This window comes from Physeter macrocephalus, chromosome 17 (genome assembly GCF_002837175.3).
Source record: "Physeter macrocephalus isolate SW-GA chromosome 17, ASM283717v5, whole genome shotgun sequence".
NCBI classification, from domain to species: domain Eukaryota; kingdom Metazoa; phylum Chordata; class Mammalia; order Artiodactyla; family Physeteridae; genus Physeter; species Physeter macrocephalus.
Genome location: NC_041230.1, coordinates 12,680,431 through 12,699,978, shown reverse-complemented (window position 1 = coordinate 12,699,978; position 19,548 = coordinate 12,680,431). Strand labels below are relative to the sequence as shown.

General features: G+C 47.4%; 1 protein-coding gene and 1 long non-coding RNA gene across 2 annotated transcripts in view; one reads left to right on the top strand and one right to left on the bottom strand.

Annotated features, from left to right (window-relative positions):
* The window catches only part of ZNF541 (zinc finger protein 541), a 26,269-nt gene extending 6,753 nt beyond the window's left edge, over nucleotides 1–19,516 (top strand). Inside the window, exons 3-15 of the mRNA XM_007102748.4 lie at nucleotides 289–2,161; nucleotides 3,922–3,980; nucleotides 4,187–4,346; nucleotides 4,504–4,677; nucleotides 5,566–5,890; nucleotides 11,641–11,704; nucleotides 12,322–12,464; nucleotides 12,870–12,973; nucleotides 14,414–14,489; nucleotides 15,053–15,141; nucleotides 18,417–18,557; nucleotides 18,739–18,920; nucleotides 19,038–19,516. Coding sequence (XP_007102810.2) covers nucleotides 289–2,161; nucleotides 3,922–3,980; nucleotides 4,187–4,346; nucleotides 4,504–4,677; nucleotides 5,566–5,890; nucleotides 11,641–11,704; nucleotides 12,322–12,464; nucleotides 12,870–12,973; nucleotides 14,414–14,489; nucleotides 15,053–15,141; nucleotides 18,417–18,557; nucleotides 18,739–18,920; nucleotides 19,038–19,206 — 3,559 coding nt within the window. The 3' untranslated portion in view covers nucleotides 19,207–19,516. The remainder of the gene's footprint in view (nucleotides 1–288; nucleotides 2,162–3,921; nucleotides 3,981–4,186; nucleotides 4,347–4,503; nucleotides 4,678–5,565; nucleotides 5,891–11,640; nucleotides 11,705–12,321; nucleotides 12,465–12,869; nucleotides 12,974–14,413; nucleotides 14,490–15,052; nucleotides 15,142–18,416; nucleotides 18,558–18,738; nucleotides 18,921–19,037) is intronic.
* Nucleotides 13,852–18,472, bottom strand: LOC114484065 (uncharacterized). Its single transcript, XR_003676570.2, has 3 exons — nucleotides 18,367–18,472; nucleotides 17,945–18,254; nucleotides 13,852–14,009 (listed from the first exon to the last, which is right to left on the bottom strand). It is a non-coding gene; the product is annotated as an uncharacterized lncRNA (long non-coding RNA).
* Nucleotides 19,517–19,548: the final 32 nt, after the last annotated feature.

Sequence of the window (19,548 nt, the reverse complement as noted above, 5' to 3'; positions counted from 1 at the left end):
CGGGGCACGAACCCGTGTCCCCTGCATCGGCAGGCGGACTCTCAACCCCTGCGCCACCGGGGAAGCCCTCCCACTGATTTTTAAAATCTCAGATTAGGGGTTTGCTTAAGGGTGAGGGAAAGAGCTCCCCCTTCCAGATGGCTTTGACCGTAGCAGGGGTTTTTCCTCATAGGGTCTGAGCACAGTTTCTGAGTTGCGATGCTGCTGCCCCCTGGGGACACTCCTGGGGTCCTGCAGTGGGTGACCCACGCCGAGACACCCGCTAATTTCCTCCTCATGTGATTCCAGGACCGGGCACATGCTCACCCACCAGAAGACCAAGCCCTTTGTGTGCATTGAGCAGGGCTGCAGCAAGAGCTACTGCGACTACCGCTCCCTGCGCCGGCACTACGAGGTCCAGCACGGCCTGTGCATCCTCAAGGAGGCCGCCCCGGAGGAGGAGGCCTGCGGGAACTCACCCCACGCGCACGAGGTGGCCGGCCAGCCCGCACCCGCGGGCCTGCGGTCCCTGGTGCCCCCGGAAGCCCCGTCCCCCAGCTCCCTCTTGCCCAACCGAGACCTCCTGCGCTGTATCGTGAGCAGCATCGTCCACCAGAAGATCCCTTCTCCCGGGCCAGCCCCGGGCGGGCCTTCAGACGGCGGCGAGGGGAAGAACACGGCCTGTTCCTGCCTGCCCTCGTCAGGGTCCTCCTCCTGCGGCCCAGCCAGCACCCCGGCGGCCCCAGGAGCCCTGGGCACTGAGGTTCCCGAGGAGCCCCGGCCCACACGGAAGGAGCCTGCCACGGACGTGTTCACAGCCGTCCACTCGCGGGCAGCGAAGAACAGCGGCCCCGACCCAGCCGAGCCGGAGCTGCCGCTGGTCCAGCCCCCGTCATCCCTGGAGGGCTGGCCCGAGGGCGCTCCCCTGCCCGCCTGCCTGCCTCTGTTCCGTGGCCAGACTGTCCCCGCCAGTTCCCAGCCATCAAGCCACAGTTTCCAGTGGCTCCGAAACCCGTCGGGCTGCCCTAAGAGCAGAGGAAACAGTATGTTTGTCGTCCACAAGCCCTCTGCAGTGCCGTCCCGGGAGGGCTCTGAGCCTGGCCCCGGGCTCAGCAGCGATTCCCCTGCGGGGGAGCCCTCACCCAGCCGGGGCACCGGTCTGGAGGACACGCCGCCCTTCCCTCGCACGCTCCTGAAGGCACCGGGGGAGGCCTCGGGTGACCCCAGATATGACAGCACCAGCGGGGAAGACGGCTCCTCGGCTTCCAAGAAGAGCAAGTTTGACTGCGACTCCTTCTCGTGGCAGAACCCTGGTGAGCCTGGCCCCCAGGACGGCCCGAAGTCCAGCGGCTTCCAGTCGGATGCCACGCCGCTCTTCCGGCAGCTGTTCCTGAAGTCTCAGGAGTCTCTGGTGAGCCACGAGCAGATGCAGGTGTTCCAGATGATCACCAAGTCCCAGCGGATCTTCTCCCACACCCAGGTGGCCGCCGCCTCCTCCCAGCTTCCCATGCCCGACGGCAAGCAAGTTGCCCTGAAGTCACTGCAGGGGCCGTGGCCGCAGCAGCCCCTGCCTATGGCGCCCACTGTTGACTCTCTCCATGCTGGCCCCGTGAACCCTGAGCCAGAGGGATCCCTAGCCCGCAGGAGAAAATCCACACCCGCTTTCCCCACGGAGGCCTCCCCCAGCAGCGTGAGCCAGGACACAAAGGGAAGACCAAAAGTGGCTGCTGCTCCGCCCGCCCTTACAGCGTCGTCCCTGGACCCTCCCGGGAACCCAGACATCTCCTCTCCGGCCAAGCAGTTGAGATCCTCGAAAGGGACCTTGGGCCTGGGGAACACCTTCTCCCCCGGCGGCCTGCGTCAGACCCAGCTAGGAGGGGAGGAGCCATCCAGAGCCCGCCTCCCAGGGAAGCAGGCCCAGGCTGAGAATGGCACGGCTTCCGGGGCCACAGAAGGTGAAAAGGGCCCGGCCTGCTCCCGGGCCAGAGGCTACAGGCTCTTCTCTGGCAACTCCAGGGCCCAGCGCTTTTCAGGCTTCCGGAAGGAGAAGGTGAAAATGGATATGCGCTGTGCAGCTTCTCCAAGCCAGGTGGCCATGGCTTCCTTCTCATCGTCGGCTGGGCCTCCAGCGGATCCCCCCTGGGACTCCAAGTCCAAGCTGACGATATTCAACAGGATCCAGGTACCAGGGCCCTCTCACGGGACCTGACCATGCGGGAGGCAGAGTCTCGTCCTTACCTGTTTCCATGTTTCTAACTTGTCCAGGTACCATATTTAACCTCGGCAAATCCTCAGATGCAGTTTGTTTACAGAGGGGGGAATGAAGGTCCAGAGAAGTGATGGTTCCTCCCATTACCCTCCACCCCGCAACACACACACACAAAACAGAACAGGGCTTTAGAGTTGTCAGAGACACTTGGTGTCATGTTTCTTCACTAAACTTTTTCTGTTTGCTTGCTTTCTGCCTTTGCTTCCTTTTGGATTTGCCTCCTTCACTTCTTCAGAGAATGTAAAGGCAGAGCTCCTTTGCCCTTGATATTCGTATGTGAAATGCTGTGTCTTTTCTGGTTGTGAATCACAGGTTCACAAGTCCGACTTGGCCCCTGCTGCAGGCCTGGCGCCAGTCCGCCCTTGTGGAGCAGCTTGGGTCCTCCCACATCGTGCCCACGAGGTCCTGGGCGCAGAGAGCTCGGCCACTTCTCTTCGTGATGTTCCGAGGTCCAGCATCCTTCCTGTCACACCACAGCTACCTCTTCCGCTTTTTTTTTTTTGAACAGCTTTAATATTCATGTACCATCTAATTCACCATTTTGAAGTGTACCATCCAGTGGTTTTTAGTATGTTTACAAGGTCATGCACCCATCACCACTCTTTGCCAAAACACTTTCATCCCCGCAGAAAGAAACCCCACACTCTTGGTTGTCACCCGCAATCTCTCCATCCCTCCCAGCCCCTGGCGACCATGAATCTACCCTCTGTCTCCATGGATTTGCCTATTCTGGACACTTCGTGTGATTGGAATCATACGCTACATGGCCTTTTGTGTCTTTTGCTTCTTTCACTTAACATGATGTTCTCAAAGTTCATCTGTGTCGTAGCATGGATCAGAACTTCATTCCTTTTTATTGCTGAGTAATTTGTCCGTTGTATGGATACACCATATTTTATTTATCCATTCATCAGTTGATAGATATTTGGGTTGTTTTCACTTCTTGGCCATTGTGATAACGCTGCTATGAACATTTGTGTACAGGTTCTTGCTTAGACATATGTTTTCATTTCTCTTGGGAAATACCTAGGGGGGGAATTGCTGGGCTATAGGGTAATTCTATTTGAGGAAGTGCCAAACTTTTCCAAAAAGCTGTGCTGTTTTACATTCCTACCCAGAGTGTATGAGGCCTCCAGTTTCTCTGCATCCTCACCAACACTTGTTATTGTCCAGTTGTTTCTTTTTATTACAGCCACCTTAGTGGGTGGGAAATGATGATCTTATTATGGTTTAATTTGCATTTCCCCGATGGCTAATAATCTTGAGCATCTTTTAATGTGTTTATTGGCCATTTGTATATCCTCTTTGGATAGGTGTCTATTCAGAGTCTTTGCCCATTTTTAAATTGGGTTGTGTTTTTATTATTGAGCTATGAGAGTTCATTATGTATTATAGATACATAAATATACATAGTCCCTTATCAGATACATGATTTGCAACTCTTTTCTCTTATTCTGTCTTTTCACTTCTTGATGACGTCCTTTGAAGCACAGAAGTTGTAAGTTTTGAAGTTCAATACGTTCTATCTTTTGTTTGGTTTTGGAGTCATCCAAGAAACCACTGCCTACTCCAGGGTCACCAAGAATTACACCTGTGTTTTCTTCCAAGTCTTATAGTTTTCACTCTTGCATCTCATTTCTGATATGTTGGCTCAGATGTATTTTCGTCTTCAGGGTGGAAATATCTACCGGCTCCCCCGCCCGATGAAGGAGGAGAACATGGCAGGTGGCTGGTAAGTTCAGAAGCCCCTCGGGAATCCTCTGGTGGCTTTGATGTGCTGGCCCTGGGTGAGCGAGCTCTGGATGCTTCACTCCTGAAGGGGCGAGCACCAGGCCACAGAGAATCAGGGGCACCGTCTCCATTTCTTAGGGTTCGTCCAGAGCTGTCAGAGGATCAGTGTTTGGGGACGGAGTCCCATTCTCCCTTTCTTCCCCACAGTAACCAGCACAATGGTGGGCCCACAGACTGGGCAGAGCCAAGAAGCACTTACGTCTGCAAGAATTGCAGCCAGATGTTTTATACAGAGAAAGGGCTGAGCAGCCACATGTGTTTTCACAGCGACCAGTGGCCGTCACCTCGAGGGAAGCAGGAGCCGCAGGTGAAGGGGCGCGAAGCTGCCATTCATCTCAGGATGGAGCCGTCCTCCTGCGGGGAGCCTGGCTGGGGGCCGGCAGTCAGGGCTGTGCTGCTCTGGAGGGGCCCCTCGCTCCCTACCTACTGTGTTTCTTAAAGGGCTGGCTCTTCTCTGTGTGTAGGTGTTTGGCATGGAGTTTTGCAAGCCACCAAGACAGGTGCTGAGGCTGGAGGGGGACAGGCAGAGTCCCCCGGGAGCCAGGAAGTCCTTGGACAACGTGACCGCAGCCCCTTTGGTGGTCCCTGTGTCGGTGCCTGTGGCTCCAGCGAACCATCCCCCGGGGAGCAAGGTGGGTGCACTTCCTTCCAGCTGCTTTCCACCTGCCAGTGGGAGCTGTGAGAAAAGCCCCCAAATCCTGACTCCAGAAGAGCTTGGTTTGCGTGTTCATTCATCCATTCAACCTCCAGTGAACTTCCTTTGTGTCTGGCCGTGTGCTGGGCAGGGCTGGGGACACTGCAGCGACCACAACAGGCCTGCCCCTGTCTCCTGGGGCTCCCAGCCCAGCGGAGTAGATAGACCCATCCCCGGACACTGACGACCCAGAATGGGCCGGGCTGGGAGAGGGAGCTGTGGGAGCCCCGAGAGGGCACCAGAGACCCTGCCTGAGGAAGGGGCTATTGGCGCTGAGCTCTGGAGGATGAGGAGGAGTAAGATGGGCAGAGAGGAGGGGAGACTGCGTGGAGGTAAGAGAGAGTGTAGCAGGTCCAGGCCATCGTCTCTTCAGCCTGTGCTGGAAGGCCCCACCTGGAGAAGTTCATGCTGGACTGGGGGACGGGGTGCATGAAGCCCACTGTTTGTCTCGCAGGAGCTGCTGTCATTTTGAGGGGAACAGTTTTTCCTTTTGTCATGCTGTTGCATCCGTCTGGCCCCCACACTTTAAGTGCCAGTCACTTTTAACAACGGACATGAGTTTCCAAAATGGTCTGAATGAGGGCCTCTCCTTGGGGCGTGTGGGTGCCTGAGAAGGCTCCAGCGTCAAACGTCGCGCGGCTTAGGGTCTGGAGTCTGGCTCAGGCGCGGTGGCCCTGCCCGGCTTCCTGCGCTGAGGACTCTGGGCACGGCCATGCGGGGTGTGCGTCTGGCTGGTCAGTACCCTTTGCCACTCTCACGCCATCTTGAGGACTGAGCTGTGGGGCGGTGGCCTCAGGTGACCCCCCTGGTTCTGAAGTCTCTTCTTCTCCAGGGACAGAAGAAGGACAGGGAAGAGAGAGACAGCAAGGAGAGCAGCCAACACAGGAAGCGGAAGAAGCTCCCCCGGCCCAAGGCACTGCTTATCCCTCCTCCGCCCTCCATGTCTGGGGAGCTGGGCCCGGGAGGATGCCGCCGGAGCTGCCTGCGCTCGCCCATGTTCCTGGTGGACCCCCTCCTGAAGGGACTGTCCCGGTGCCCTCCCTACACGCCGCCCCCAATGCTCAGCCCCATCCGGGAGGGCTCTGGGCTATATTTCAACACTCTCTGTTCCACATCTGCTCAGGCCCGTCCCGACAGGCTCATCAGTGCCATGCTTGGTGAGTGAGGTTGATCACCCCACGACGGGCCTGCGGGGGGCCAGACCCCCGCCCCCTGTAGAATTTGGTCCAGCCACTCTCTCTGGCCTACGCCTGGGTCTGGTCTGGGGGTCCCGTTGCTGTTCAGAACTATCCCAGGACCATCTGGGACCAGCAGCCTTCTAGGTGCTTATAATTTTGTAGCCAGAAAGAAAATAGACGCCATTTAGCCTAACCACCCTTCTGCCTGCCCTTTCGAGTAATTTTTTAAACAGCTTTATTGAGATATAATTCACATGCCATATGAATCACCCATTTAAAGTGTACAGTGTTTTTTTTAGTGTATTCTTAGGATTGTACACCCATCCCACAATCTAATTCTAGAGCATTTTCATCACCCCAGAAGATTATATCCATGGGTGGTTACACACAGGCACTGTAGCCCCCAAGTCCTCAGCCCTGGGCAACCACCAGTCTACCAACCTACTTTTTCTAGGAGTCTCCCTATTCTGGACATTTCATATAATTGGAATCATACAATATGTGACATTCTGTGTCTAGTTTGTTCACTTAGAATAATGTTTTCAGGGTTCGTCCATGTTGTAGTATGCATCAGTGCTTCATTTCTTTTTATGGATGAATGACTTTCCATTCTCTGGATAGACGATATTTTATTTATCCATTCAGCAGTTGACGAGCATTTGGGTTGTTTTCGTCCCTTGGCTATTTCAAACAGTGCTGTTAAGAACATTTATGTATAAGTTTTTGTTGGACATAAGTCCTCATTTCTCTTGGGTATATACCTCAGAGTGGAATTGCTGGGTCAAAGGGTAACTATGTTTAATCGTTTAAGGAACTGCCAGACTGTTTTCCAAAATGGCCAAGTCATTTTAAATTTCCACCAACATTGTATGAAAGTTCCAGTTTCTCCACATCCTTGCTAACACTTCTTATCTGTCTTTTTTATTATAACCATCCTAGTGGGTGTAAAGTGGTAGCTCATTGTGGTTTTGATTTACATTTCCCTGATGGCTAATGATGCTTATTATCCATTTGTATATCTTCTCGGGAGAAATGTCTATTCAGATCCTTTGCCCATTTTTTAAATTGAATTCTTATCTTTTTATTGTTGAGTTGTCTCTGTTCCTTATATATTCTGGACGCAAACCCCTTATCAGATATATGATTTGCAAATTCTCTCCCATTCTGTGGGTTGTCTTTTCATTTTATTTATGATATGGTTTGCAGTACACAAGTTTTTAATTTTGATGAAGTCCAACTTATTTTTAGGTCTGCGATCAATCTTTAGTTAACTTTTATATATTGTCTGAGGTAGGAGTCCAAATTCATTCTTTTGCATGTATGTATCAGTTCTAACAGCACTTGAAAATACTGTTCTTTTCTCATTGAATTGTCTTGGTACCTTTGTGGAAAATCAGTTGACCATAAATGATTTGAGATTTTTCTTCTTTATAAATACAGACATTTTACAGCTATAGATTTCCTTCTGAGCATTGCTTTAGCTACATTTTGTAAGTTTTAGTATGTTGTGTTTTTATATTCATTCAGCTAAAGTATTTTCTAATTTATCATTCCACTTCTGTTTAATACACTGATTATTAAGGAGTGTGTTGCTTAATTTTCACATATTTGTGAATTTTCCAAATTGCTGCCTTTTATTGATTTGTAATCTAATTCTCTTGTGGTCAGAGAACATACTTTGTTTCTTTTTAAATTTAATTAATTTAATTTATTTTTATTTTTTTGGCCGTGCTGTGCGGTTTGCAGGATCTTAGTTCCCCCACCAGGGATCAAACTCATGCCCCCTGCAGTGGAAGCGTGGAGTCCTAACGACTGGACTGCCAGGGAATTCCCTTAAATTTATTTTAAAATTTAAAATTTATTGAGGCATGTTATACGGACTAGAATGCGGTCTGTCTTGAAGAATGTTCCATGTGAATTTGAGAAGAATGTATTCTACTGATGTTTGGTGGAATGCTGTATTTTGTCTGTTTTGTCTAGTTAGTTTCAATTTCCTTGTTGATCTTCTGCCTAGTTGCCCTATCCGCTGTTCAAAGTATTGAAATCTCCAACTATTATTTTTTAATGGTTTATTTCATCCTTCAATTCTGTCGTTTGTTGCTTCGTGTATTTTGGGGGTCTGTTTTTAGGTGTGTATATGTTTGTAATTGTCATATCTTCCTCATGGCTTGACCTTTTGTCATTATGATGTGATTGTGATATCATTTGTCATTATTACAATAATTTTATCATTATCTCTAGTAATATTTTTTGTTTTAAAGTCTAATGTGCCTGACATTAGTATAGCCATTCCATTCTCTTTTATGGTTGTTGTTTGCTTGGTATATATTTTTCTCTTCTTTTACTTTCAGCCTATTTGTGTCTTTGAAAATAAAGCATGTTACCTATAGACACCATTTGTTGGATCATGTGTTTTGTGTTTATCCAGTCTTAAAAACTCTGCCTTTTGATTGGTTTGTTTAATCCATTCTTGTTTAATGTTATATTGATATGGTTGGATTTACATCTGCCATTTTGCTTTTTATTTTCCATGTCTTTTTCTCCCTCTGTTCCTCCTTTCCTGCTTTCTTTTGTATTGAGTATTTTCTAGTGTAACATTTTCATTCCTTTAATTTTTCACTTTTTCTTAGTCATTTCTTGGTGGTGGTTCTAGGCCTTAAAATATATGTCTTATCAGAATCTGTTAGGATGTGTAATAACTCATTAACAATGAAATATAGAAACACTGCTCCTATCTAGCTCTATTCCTTCTGACTCTTTTGCTATTATATGTGAGAGACCCAGTAATACCTTACTGGTCATGTTTATTGCTTTATATAATTTTATTTCGTGTAAAAAAACTGAGAGAATAAAGGAAAGCAAGCATGATTTATAGAGGTGGTTATATTAACCTTCTTATTTACCATTTCTGACCTCTTCATTTATTCTTGTGGATTTGAGTTACTGTCTGAGGTGATATTCCTTTACTCCAATGCAGCTGTGCTCCTTGTGCAGTTACTGTCACATATATTTCTATATGTTACAGGCCCACAATATCTATTGTTTTATGCAGTTGTTTTTTAAGGCACTTAAGAAATATGTAATCATACTGATTTTTATAGTTACCCATATCTACTAGCGCTTTGCTTTTTTTTTTGTTTGTTTGGATTCAAGTTACCATCTGATATCATTTGCTTTCAATCTGAAGAACTTTCTTTAGTATTTATTTTTATTAGGGATATATAATTCACATACCATGCAATTCATCCCTTTAAAGTATATAATTCAATGGTTTTTAGTATATTCACAGAGCTGTGCAACCATCACTACCATCAGTTTTCAATTTTCATCATCCCCAAAAGAAGCCCTGTACTTATTAGCAGTCCCTCCTTTCCATCCTCCCCACCCCCAGCCGTGGGTAACGACTAATCTACTTTGTCTCTATTGATTTGGCTATTCTGCATATTTCATATGAGTGGAATCATACAGTATGTGGTCCTTTATGAGTGCCTTCTTTTAGTTAGCATGATGTTTTTAGGTTTCATCCATGTTGCAGTATGTATCAGTACTTTGTTCCTTTTTGCGGCTGAATAATATTTCACCTTTAATATTTCTTGTAAGACAGGTCTGCCAGCAACAGATATTCTCAGTTTTTATTTATCTGGGAGTGTCTTTATTTTACCTTCATTTTTGAAAGACAATTTGCTGAATATAAGATACTTGGTTGACACTTTTTTACTTTCAGTAATTTGAATATATTATCCCATTGCCTTGTGACCTACATCGTTTCTATTAAGAAGTTAGCTGTTAATCTTACTGTAGTGCCCTTGTATGTAACAAATTGTTTTTCCCTTTTTGCTTCCAAGATCTTATCTTTATTTTTGCTTTCAACATTTTGCCTATGTTATGTCTGGATGTAGAGCTCTTTGTGTTTAATCTTTCTTGGCGTTTATAGAGTTTGTTGGATATACATATTGTTTTTCATCAAATTTGGGAAATTTTCGGCCATTAATACTTTAAATATTCTGTCCCTTTCTCCCCTCTTTCTGGTACTCCCACTACATGTATATTGTTGCATTTAATGACATCTCACATTTCTCTGAGGCTCTCTTCACTTTCCTACATTTTTTTCTCTCTGTTCCTCAGATTTCATAGACTCCATTGTTCTATCTTCAGGTTTGCTGATTGTTTCTTCTGCCAGCTCAGATCTACTGTTGAGCCCTATTTTGGTTATTGTACTTTTTTAACCCCAGAATTATTTCCATTTGGTTCTTTTTTTTTTTTTTTTTTTTGGCTGCATCGCACAGCATGCAGGATCTTAGTTCCTCGACTAGGGATCGAACCCATGCCCCCTGCGGTGGAAGCGCAGAGTCTTAACCACTGGACCGCCAGGGAAGTCCACATTTGTTTCTTTTTAAAAAATAATTTCCATCTCTTAATGGCATTTTCTTTTTGATGAGAAATTTTTATTTTATCTTACTTTAATTCTTTAAGCATGGGAGCCAGGGGAAGAAGAAGCCCCCATCTCCTTGGCTGCACCTACCTGGGTAGAGCTTCCGTTACAAAGAGCTAGGGGCTAGGTGGGTAAGGGAGTGGGCCATGGCTCCAGTGCCACAGACTCTCACTGTTCTTACCAAGATTTAGTAGATTTTCTTGAATGAGTATTTCTTAAAATGCTGTATGCCTTTAGGACAACTTGCAGAGACTTTAGCTTACTGTTCTTTTTTTTTTTTTTTTTAATGATTTCTATCAGTAAATTTGTTGTTTTGCCGAGTTCCTTACTCTACTTTTTCAGAAGTCTTATCCCCCTTCCATGCAATCTTTTTATTTTATTGTGATGTGAACAGTTAATCTGTGATCTACCCTTTTAACAAATATTTAAGTGTGCAATACAGTATTTTTGACTATAGATACAATGTTATACAGCAGATTTCTAGAGCTTGCTTAATTGAAACTTTATGCCCATTGATTAGTAACCTCCCATTTCCCACTCCCCCAACCCCTGGTAACGCCTATTCCACTCTTTGATTATATCAATATGAATTCAACTACTTTAGATACATTATATAAGTGGAGTCATGCAGTATTTCTCTTTCTGTGACTAGCTTATTTCACTTAGTATAATGTCCTCAATGGTCATCCATGTTGTTGCATATTGCAGAATTTCCTTTTTTTAAGGCTAAATGGTATTCCATTGTATGTTTACATCACATTTCCTTTATGTGCTCATCTGTCAATGGACATTTAGGTTGTTTCCACATCTTGCTTATTGTGAATAGTGCTGGAGTGAACATGGGAGTTCAGATATCTCTTTGAGGTCTTGACTGCAGTTCTTTTGGATGAATACCCAGAAGTGGGTTTGCTGCATGATATGGTAGTTCTACTTTTAATTTTTGAGGAAACTCCATACCGTGCAATCTTTTTCTAATTTTTAATTTTATATTGGAGTAAAGTTGATTTACAATGTTGCGTTAGTTTCAGGTATACAGCAAAGTGATTTTGTTATACATATTCACATATCTATTCTTTTTTAGATTCTTTTCCCATATAGGTTATTACAGAGCATTGAGTGTAGTTCCCTGTGCTATACAGTAGGTCCTTGTTGATTATCTAGTTTATATACAGTGGTGTGTGTATACCATGCAATCTTAAAGAGCCTGCTTTCAGCTGCTCTGGAAAGGCAGGCAGAAAGGGCCTCGTGGGTCAGTTCTAGCCAGTCTTCTTGAGGCTCTTCTTTGGGTATTTTCCAGATCACATGGACGGCTCTTTTGGCATCTATGTGGTGAAGGACAACACCAGGATCAGCACTGAACCGTGAGTTGGAACAGACTTAGAACCTGAGGGTCCTTCCAAAGTGGGGATGCTTTTACCCTCCTTGCATTCCAGTGTCGGTTTTTCCCAAGGGAGTCTTCATCATGGGAAAGTCAGGTCGAGATCCAGAGCCTCTCTAGGAGAGAAGTGGTGGATTTTCCCAGGTGTTTCCCCAATAGTCCTTCTGTCCAGATATACCATAGTTGGATCTCTGGGGACAGAATGCCCAGCACCCTGGGGTTCTAGGTAGAATTGGTGATGGCACAGTGAGATACTGTTGTGTAGCCATGGACTGTGGCTAGATGGATGTTACCTTGGATGTCGAAGCATGCCAGGTATCAGCACATACCTCCCCTGTCCTAGACCCCAAACGCCTGAGGCCAGAAATCTGGCGATAAAGCAAATCGGAGGAAGGAAGGGAGTATCCCTCAAGAGGTCTCTGGAATACCTGCGCGTGTCTATTGGGGTGATGAGCACTCCCTGTGTCTGAGAGATGGCCGAAGGGTTCCACAGAGCAGGGCTGCGGCCTGAGAGCAGGGCTCACCGCACATCTCTCTTTTATTTCCCATCTTGGTCACACACATATGTCCTGTATGTCCGTGTGTGTGGCCTCATTTCAGACACATCAACATAGGAAGCCGGTTTCAGGCTGAGATCCCAGAGCTCCAGGACAGATCACTGGCTGGAACTGACGAGCATGTAGCTTCTCTGGTCTGGAAGCCATGGGGAGATGTGATGACCAACCCGGAAACGCAGGATAGAGGTGGCTGAGACTTTGGGGCCAGGTTCCCAAGGGCCCTCCTCCATCTCCAAGGAGTTTCTCCTCCCAGTTCTCACCTTGACCAAGAAGCAGTGATCCCCGGGCGGGGGTGGGGTGGGCAGAGCTGGCCTTCAGCGCAGTATTGCTTTGCTGTGCTGCAGTCCCTTGCCCCACCCCTCCTCTCACCCAGTAGCTGGCCAGGCCATCCAGAGCAGATGCCAGGAGCAGGGTTTCTGCCCATCCTCCTTGTCCCTCCCTTCCCTCAGCCTGCTTTTAACAGAGAGGTGAGGGAGATGGTGACAGGAGCCCCCCGCCCCATCTGTGCTGTTGGGGAGGTTTCCTCTCTGGCACTTGCCGACCCTCTGTGTCTCCTCTCCTTCCCGCTGCCGGGCTGCCTGCTGGAAACAGTGACCGAGCTCTGCAACGTGGCCTGCTCCAGCGTGATGCCAGGCGGGGGCACCAACCTGGAGCTCGCTCTGCACTGCCTGCATGAAGCCCAGGGCAACATCCAGGTGAGGTGCAGGCGAGGGTGGGCTCAGAGGAGCTGTGGAAAGCTCCCTGCTCTCTTAGGGCCAGGGGCTCTAGGCGCAAGCCACGTGCCTTCTACGTGGGGCTTTGCAGCTCACGAGAACCAAAGGCTGGCCACCCACCCTTCTCCCTGGTCGCTTTGGGACTGGTGGTGTCCTTGTGAACGTAGGGGAAATGCACACATATGGGCTCAATCAGTTATTTATCTGGGGTGACAGCAGAGCACCAGGGTTCCTCCCGCATTACCTCATCTCAGCGGCACTGGGGAGGGGGTGCCTAGCAGAACCAACTCAGGGCCTGCATTAATCTGGTTTATTTACTGAACTTTAACTTTTTGATTAAAAATGGTGTATGAAAACCTCTGATGCAACAGAAATGCCTCTGCCTCCTCCAAGGACCCTCCTCACAATCCTGAAGTTTAGAAAATAAAGAAGTCCAACTCTGTGTAGTGGGAGAGGAAGTCACGTCACCCGAGTTGGAGACCCAAGAGTCAGGGCTACATGGTGCTTTTTCTCAAGCTGAGAGGCAGTGGCTGGCACATGGTGGGTGCTCGGCAGAGTAATCAGCACATATTTACTGGGTCCTCCTGATACCTGGTGATGTCATGGTATCAGGCTGGGGCCAGCTCAGGGGCCCATTCTTGGTTTAATGCTCTGCTGCCACTATCTTGAAATTCTTAATAGTTTTTGAACACAGGGCCCCGTGTTTCCATTTTGCGCTGGGTCCTGCAAATTGCATAGCTAGTCCTGACCGGGGTTACGCTGTTAAGCAAGACAAATGCCCTCTCTTTGCAGGGCTTACATTTTAGGAGAGTGAACACATGAAATACATTTTTTTTATTTATTTATTTTTTTTTTTGCGGTACGCGGGGCCTCTCACTGTTGTGGCCTCTCCCGTTGCGGGGCACAGGCTCCGGACATGCAGGCTCCGCGGCATGTGGGATCCTCCCAGACCGGTGCACGAACCCATGTCTCCTGCATCGGCAGATGGACTCTCAACCACTGCGCCACCAGGGAAGCCCTGAAATACATTTTTTTAAAGTGATAGATAATGATTAGTGCTATGAGGACCATAAAATGGGGTAGGGCAGGGGCAGTGCCACTCCAAATGCTGCTCCTTGAAGAAATAAGAAGGAGCTTGTGCCAGAGTAAGTCCACACACTGTTTCCTTCATCAAGTAAATCTTGCTATGAAAAAGGTAACGTCAGCTGCACTCAACAGTACGCTTAGTGCTGTAGGCAGTATGTCCCAAGTGGTTCACAGCTGGTGGCCAGTCCACAGACCGACCACACTTTGAGTCGCCCTGGGGTAGGGGTGGCTTTAGGGAGGGCTGCACATATTTTCTGAATGAATGAAAGAATGAAGGTGGGCCTCTACCTCACCTTCCCTCCCTCAGAGAGTTGCCAGCCACTCCTCTCGTTCCAGGTTGCCCTGGAGACCCTCTTACTGAGAGGACCCCAGAAGCCACGGACTCACCCTCTCGCCAACTATCGCTACACAGGTAACTGGAGCGTGGCTGCCCGTGTGGTTTTGGCCTGGCTGAGGCCCCTGCGAGCCAGTCAGTTTCCATGACAAGCTCCGCATGTGCCTCCCAGAGTTCTCTTGGGGCCTGCACCTGCCCTCCCAGAAGGGCCCGTCCTCTCTGGGGGACTCAGTGGGTGCTGTTCTCTAGTTGGATCCAACCTTCCCCTTTCCACTGGTTCCCTCATGGGCTCTGCCTGGCCAGAAAGGGGGTGCCAGGCTGGGGTGGGCTCAGGTTCCGCAGCTGAGCACTCCAGCCCTGGAGTCAGGCAACCTGGGGCCCCCGCCTGCCCTTGGCAAGTCTCTTAACCAGCGGAAGCCTCCAGTTGCTGCATCTGTCAAGTGGGGACGGTAACTTAAGCCCCTACCTGCTAAGGTTTTTGTGAGGATTGTGTGAGATAAAGCAAGTAAGGGGCTTAGCAGAAATCTTGGCATATAATTGGCGCTCGGTGGCCTGAAAAAGGAGGGGAGTCTGCACTTCAGCCGTGGCTGTGGTCCCAGAAGGAGAAACATCCTTCCTCCTCTTGGCTGTTTCTCCAATAGGTTCGGACATCTGGACCTCCATGGAGAAGAGGCTCTTTAAGAAGGCGTTCTGTGCCCACAAGAAGGACTTCTACTTGGTACACAAGACGGTAAGGCGAACGTGGCAGGCTGGTGTAGACAAGGCTCCCTCACACGGCCTAGGCGCTAGAACTGCAGGGCCTGTCAGGGGCGATACTCTGCTCATGCTGTGAACGGTTGACAACTAAAAAGCCATTGCTTTGAACAACCCCAAACAGTACAGAAATGAATCCCATGTTCAAAATAAAGCCCTCCAGGCCCCTCCCCACAATCCTACTTCTGATTGATAACCTGACAGGCATTTACTGCCCATATGGATTTTACACACCTATATGCACTTTCTCAAAAAAGGATGAGATCATATATTTAATATCCTGCTGATTATTTTGCTTTTTTTTAACTTGATGTACACAGTATTTCACATAATCAAAGTGAAAGATTTAATGTTTTTGACATATTTATACACTTGTAAGACCATCACCATGATCAAGATAATGAAAATATCCTTCACCCCCAAAAGTTCCCTCCTACCCCTTTGCAACCCTTCCTTCCTGCCACCCGGGTCCCTAAGTCAACTCTTGTCTACTTTCTGTCACTATAAATTAGTTTGCGTTTTCTAGAGGTTTATATAAATGGAATAATCATACAGCATGTGATCTGCTTTGTCTGGCTTCTTACACTCAACATAATGATTTTGAGATTCATCCATGTTGTCGTGTGTACCAGTAGTTCATCCCTTTGTTGCTGAGGAGTATACCATTGTGTGGATGGACCACCGTTCATTTAATCATCCACCTGTTGGCAGTTTCCAGTTACTGATGACTACAGATAAAGCTGCTCTGAACATTCATGTACGAGTCTTTGTACGGACATGTACTGGGTTCTTTTATTTTTTTGCGGGGATGGGGGTGGGATTATAAATACCTAGGAGGGGAATGAGGGTAACTTATAGTAGATGTATGTTTAACTTTTTAAGAAACTGCCAAACTGTTTTCCAAAGTGGCTATACCATTTCCCATTCCCACCAGCAGGTTATGAAAGGTCCAGTTGCTCCACACCCTCGTCAACACTTGGTATGCTCAGTCTCTTTAATTTTAGCCATTCTAATGAGTGTACAGTAGCATCTGACTCCATTTTCCTAATGACTAATGATGCTGAGCATCTTTGTGTTTTTTTGCTATATGTGCACCTTCTCTGGTGAGCTGTCTGTTCATATCTTTTGCCTATGTTTTTATTGGAGTGTCTGTGTTTTTATTGAGTTGTAGGAGTTCTTATTTTGTTCTGAACACCAGTCCTTTATCCAGATATATGCTTTGGAAATATTTTCTCCCAATATGCAATTTGTCAGTCTCCTAACAGTGTCTTTTGAAGAAAAGTTTTTAATTTTGATTAAGCATAACTTATTATTTCTCTTTTATAGACTGTGCTTTTCGTGTTGTATCTAAGAAATCTTTGCCTAACCCAAAGTCACAAAGATTTTCCCCTATGTTTTCTTCTGGAGGTTTTATAGTTTTAGGTTTTATTTCTAGATTTATGATCCATTTTAAGTTTACTTTTGTATGGGGTGTGAGGTGAGTTCATTTTTTGCATATGGATATTTATTGTTCCAATACCTTTTGTTGGAAAGACCATACTTTCTCCACTCAGTTGCTTTTGTACCTTTGTTAAATATCAGTTGGCCATATATATATGCATCTACTTCTGGACTCTGTATTCTGTTTCGTTGATCTGTTTGTCTTTTTTTAAGCTATTCCTATACTGTCTTTATTACTGTAGCTTTATTCTAAGTCTTGAAATCAGAAAATGTTAGTCCTTCAACTTTGTTATTCTTTTTCAAAGTTATTTTTTCTATTCTAGATCCTTTTTATTTCCCTATGCATTTTAGAAATAACTTGTCAATTTCAAAACAAAAATTCCTGCTAGGAACTTGATTGGTAATGTTTTTGACTCTATAGGTCAACTGGGGAGAGTCGTTATCTTAACAATATTGAGTCTTCTGACTCGTGAACAGGGTATATCTATTTAAATCTTTAATTTTTCAGCAATGTTTTGAAGTTTTTAGTGTATAGTTGTTGCATACTTTTTGTCAGATTTATTCCTAAGTACTTCTGTTTTTTATGATGTTATAAAGAGTTTTTTTTAATTTCAGTTTCCAATGGTTTGTTGCTAGTATGTATAGAAATAAAATTGATTTTTATATTGATTTTGTGTTCTGAAATGTTGCCAAACTAACTTACTAGTTTTGGTAACTTTTTTGTGGATTCCACTGGATTTTCTACATAGACAGTCATATCATCTGCAAATAAGACAGTTGTATTTCTTCCTTTCCAACCTGGATGCCTTTACTTTTTTTCTTGCCTTGTTGCACTCTAGAACCACCAGTACAGTATTGAGTAGAAGTGGTGAGAGTGGAAATCCTTGTCTTGTTCATGATGTTTAAGGGGAAACTACTCCACCGTTAGCTGTAGGGATTTTGTAGGTATTTATCAGGTTGAAGAGAAGTTCCTTCTACTCCTATTTTGCTGAGAGTTTACATCAGCAATGGACATTGGATTGTATCAAATGCTTTTTCTGCACCTATCAAGATGCTCATATGATTTCTCTTTTTTAAGTTTAGTATGATGAATTACATTGATTTTAGATTGTTAAACCAATCTCACGTTTCTGGGATGAGCCCCACTTAGTCATGGTATATTGTCCTTTACATATATATATATATGTATATATATATATATATATATATATAGTTGGATTCTATTCGTTAAAGTTTTGTTTAAACTTTTTCATCTATGTTCATGAGGGACATTGGTCTGTAGCATTGTTTCCTTGTAATATCTTTGTCTGGCTTTGGTATCAGAGAAATGTTGAACTTACGGAATGAGTCGGGAAGTGTTCCTTCCTCTGCAGTTTTTTGGAGGGCTTGCCTAGCTGTCGCATAAGGCTCTGAGGTATCCACCACGTGAGGACGCTCTGCTTTAATTAGAAGTCCCGGTCGGCAGACGTGTGGCTCCGCATGATGTCACAGCGAGCGTCCTCGTGTGCACCTTTGTGTGCGTTTTCCTGGAGAGAAGAGTTCCTGGGCCAGCCTTGTTGCTCAGAGCGTGCAGAGCTTAGATGGTGTTGACTCTGGTGGCTTCTCTCTGAACCCCTTCTTCCCCGGGAGGACTTTGTGATTCTCTGTCCCCTGTAGCAGAGGAGCGTACCAAGCGGTAGGGGAGAGACGTTTCAGGAGGGCTTTCAAAAAGTGGCGGCTGGCCCCATGGGGAGGGGATTTAGGGCGTCAAGGCCATACTCACTGCTGCTCCTGAGGCACTGTCCTTAGCCGGCTTCTCTCTTCCTCCACTAGATCCAGACAAAAACTGTAGCCCAGTGTGTTGAGTATTACTACATCTGGAAAAAAATGATCAAGTTTGACTGCGGCCGAGGCCCAGTGCTGGAAAAGAGGGTCAAGAGAGAGCCGGATGAAGCAGACAGGACTGAAGCGAAGGTAGAGGGTCTCGGGGTAGGGCTTCTGGAGTTCAGTGCGGATCTGGATGCCCGGTGCCCATCCAAGCTGGGCGGGGGTGGGGGGGTGCACCCCGCGACGTTTGTGCTCTGGACCCCTGCTTCTCCCTTAGAAGGGCAGCAGGGCTGTCGGCACCCTTTCATCATCTCTGCCCCCTCTGCAGGTCACTTGTAGCCCTCGGGAGAGATCCAGCCACTGTCCAACCCCCGAATTAAAGATAAAGACTAAGAGTTATGGGAGGGAGTCCATCCTCAACTCCAACCCAAACGCCAGCTCGAAGCGGACCCCTGAGCTGCCGGGGAGCAGGGAGGGCCACGGCTTCTTTCCCTGCAGGGAGTGTGAGAGGTACCGCCCTTTCCCTGGATGCTCCCACACCGCCTGCCCTCAGCCCCCTGGGGTCCCCCTCTCAGGGCTACCCGCCTCCCCCTGCTCTGACCCCTGTGTCCTCCGGTGCCTCCTCAGGGTGTTTGACAAGATCAAGAGTCGAAATGCCCACATGAAGCGGCACCGGCTTCAGGACCACGTGGAGCCCGTCGTCAGGGCAAGGTGGCCCGTGAAGCCCTTCCAGCTGAAGGAGGAGGAGGAGGAGGAGGAGGAGCTAGGGGCTGACATCGGCCCTCTGCAGTGGTGATTCTGGGCGGGCAGCAAGTTGGGACGGGCACCTCCAGCCCTGTCACGTATCCTTTAGCCACTCCAAGATACCCCTCTGCCTCCCTGGCCCCGTCACTGTCCCCACCGGGCAGCCCAGCTTGCAGACATGAAAGGCGTTAGGCCACGAGCAGACAGAGGACGCACAGCCATCTGACCACTGTGAAGGCCCTGTCAGCTGTGCCAGAGGCTCTGTTCTCTTTAGGTTAATAGTCTCCCGCCTTCTTTCAGTTCCACTCCTTCCAGAGCAGAGGGGCTTGGGGAGGGAAAAGTTAGAGCTGGGTAGCTCTTCAATCTTAGCCTCAGTTTTGGGCTTTGGTTACAT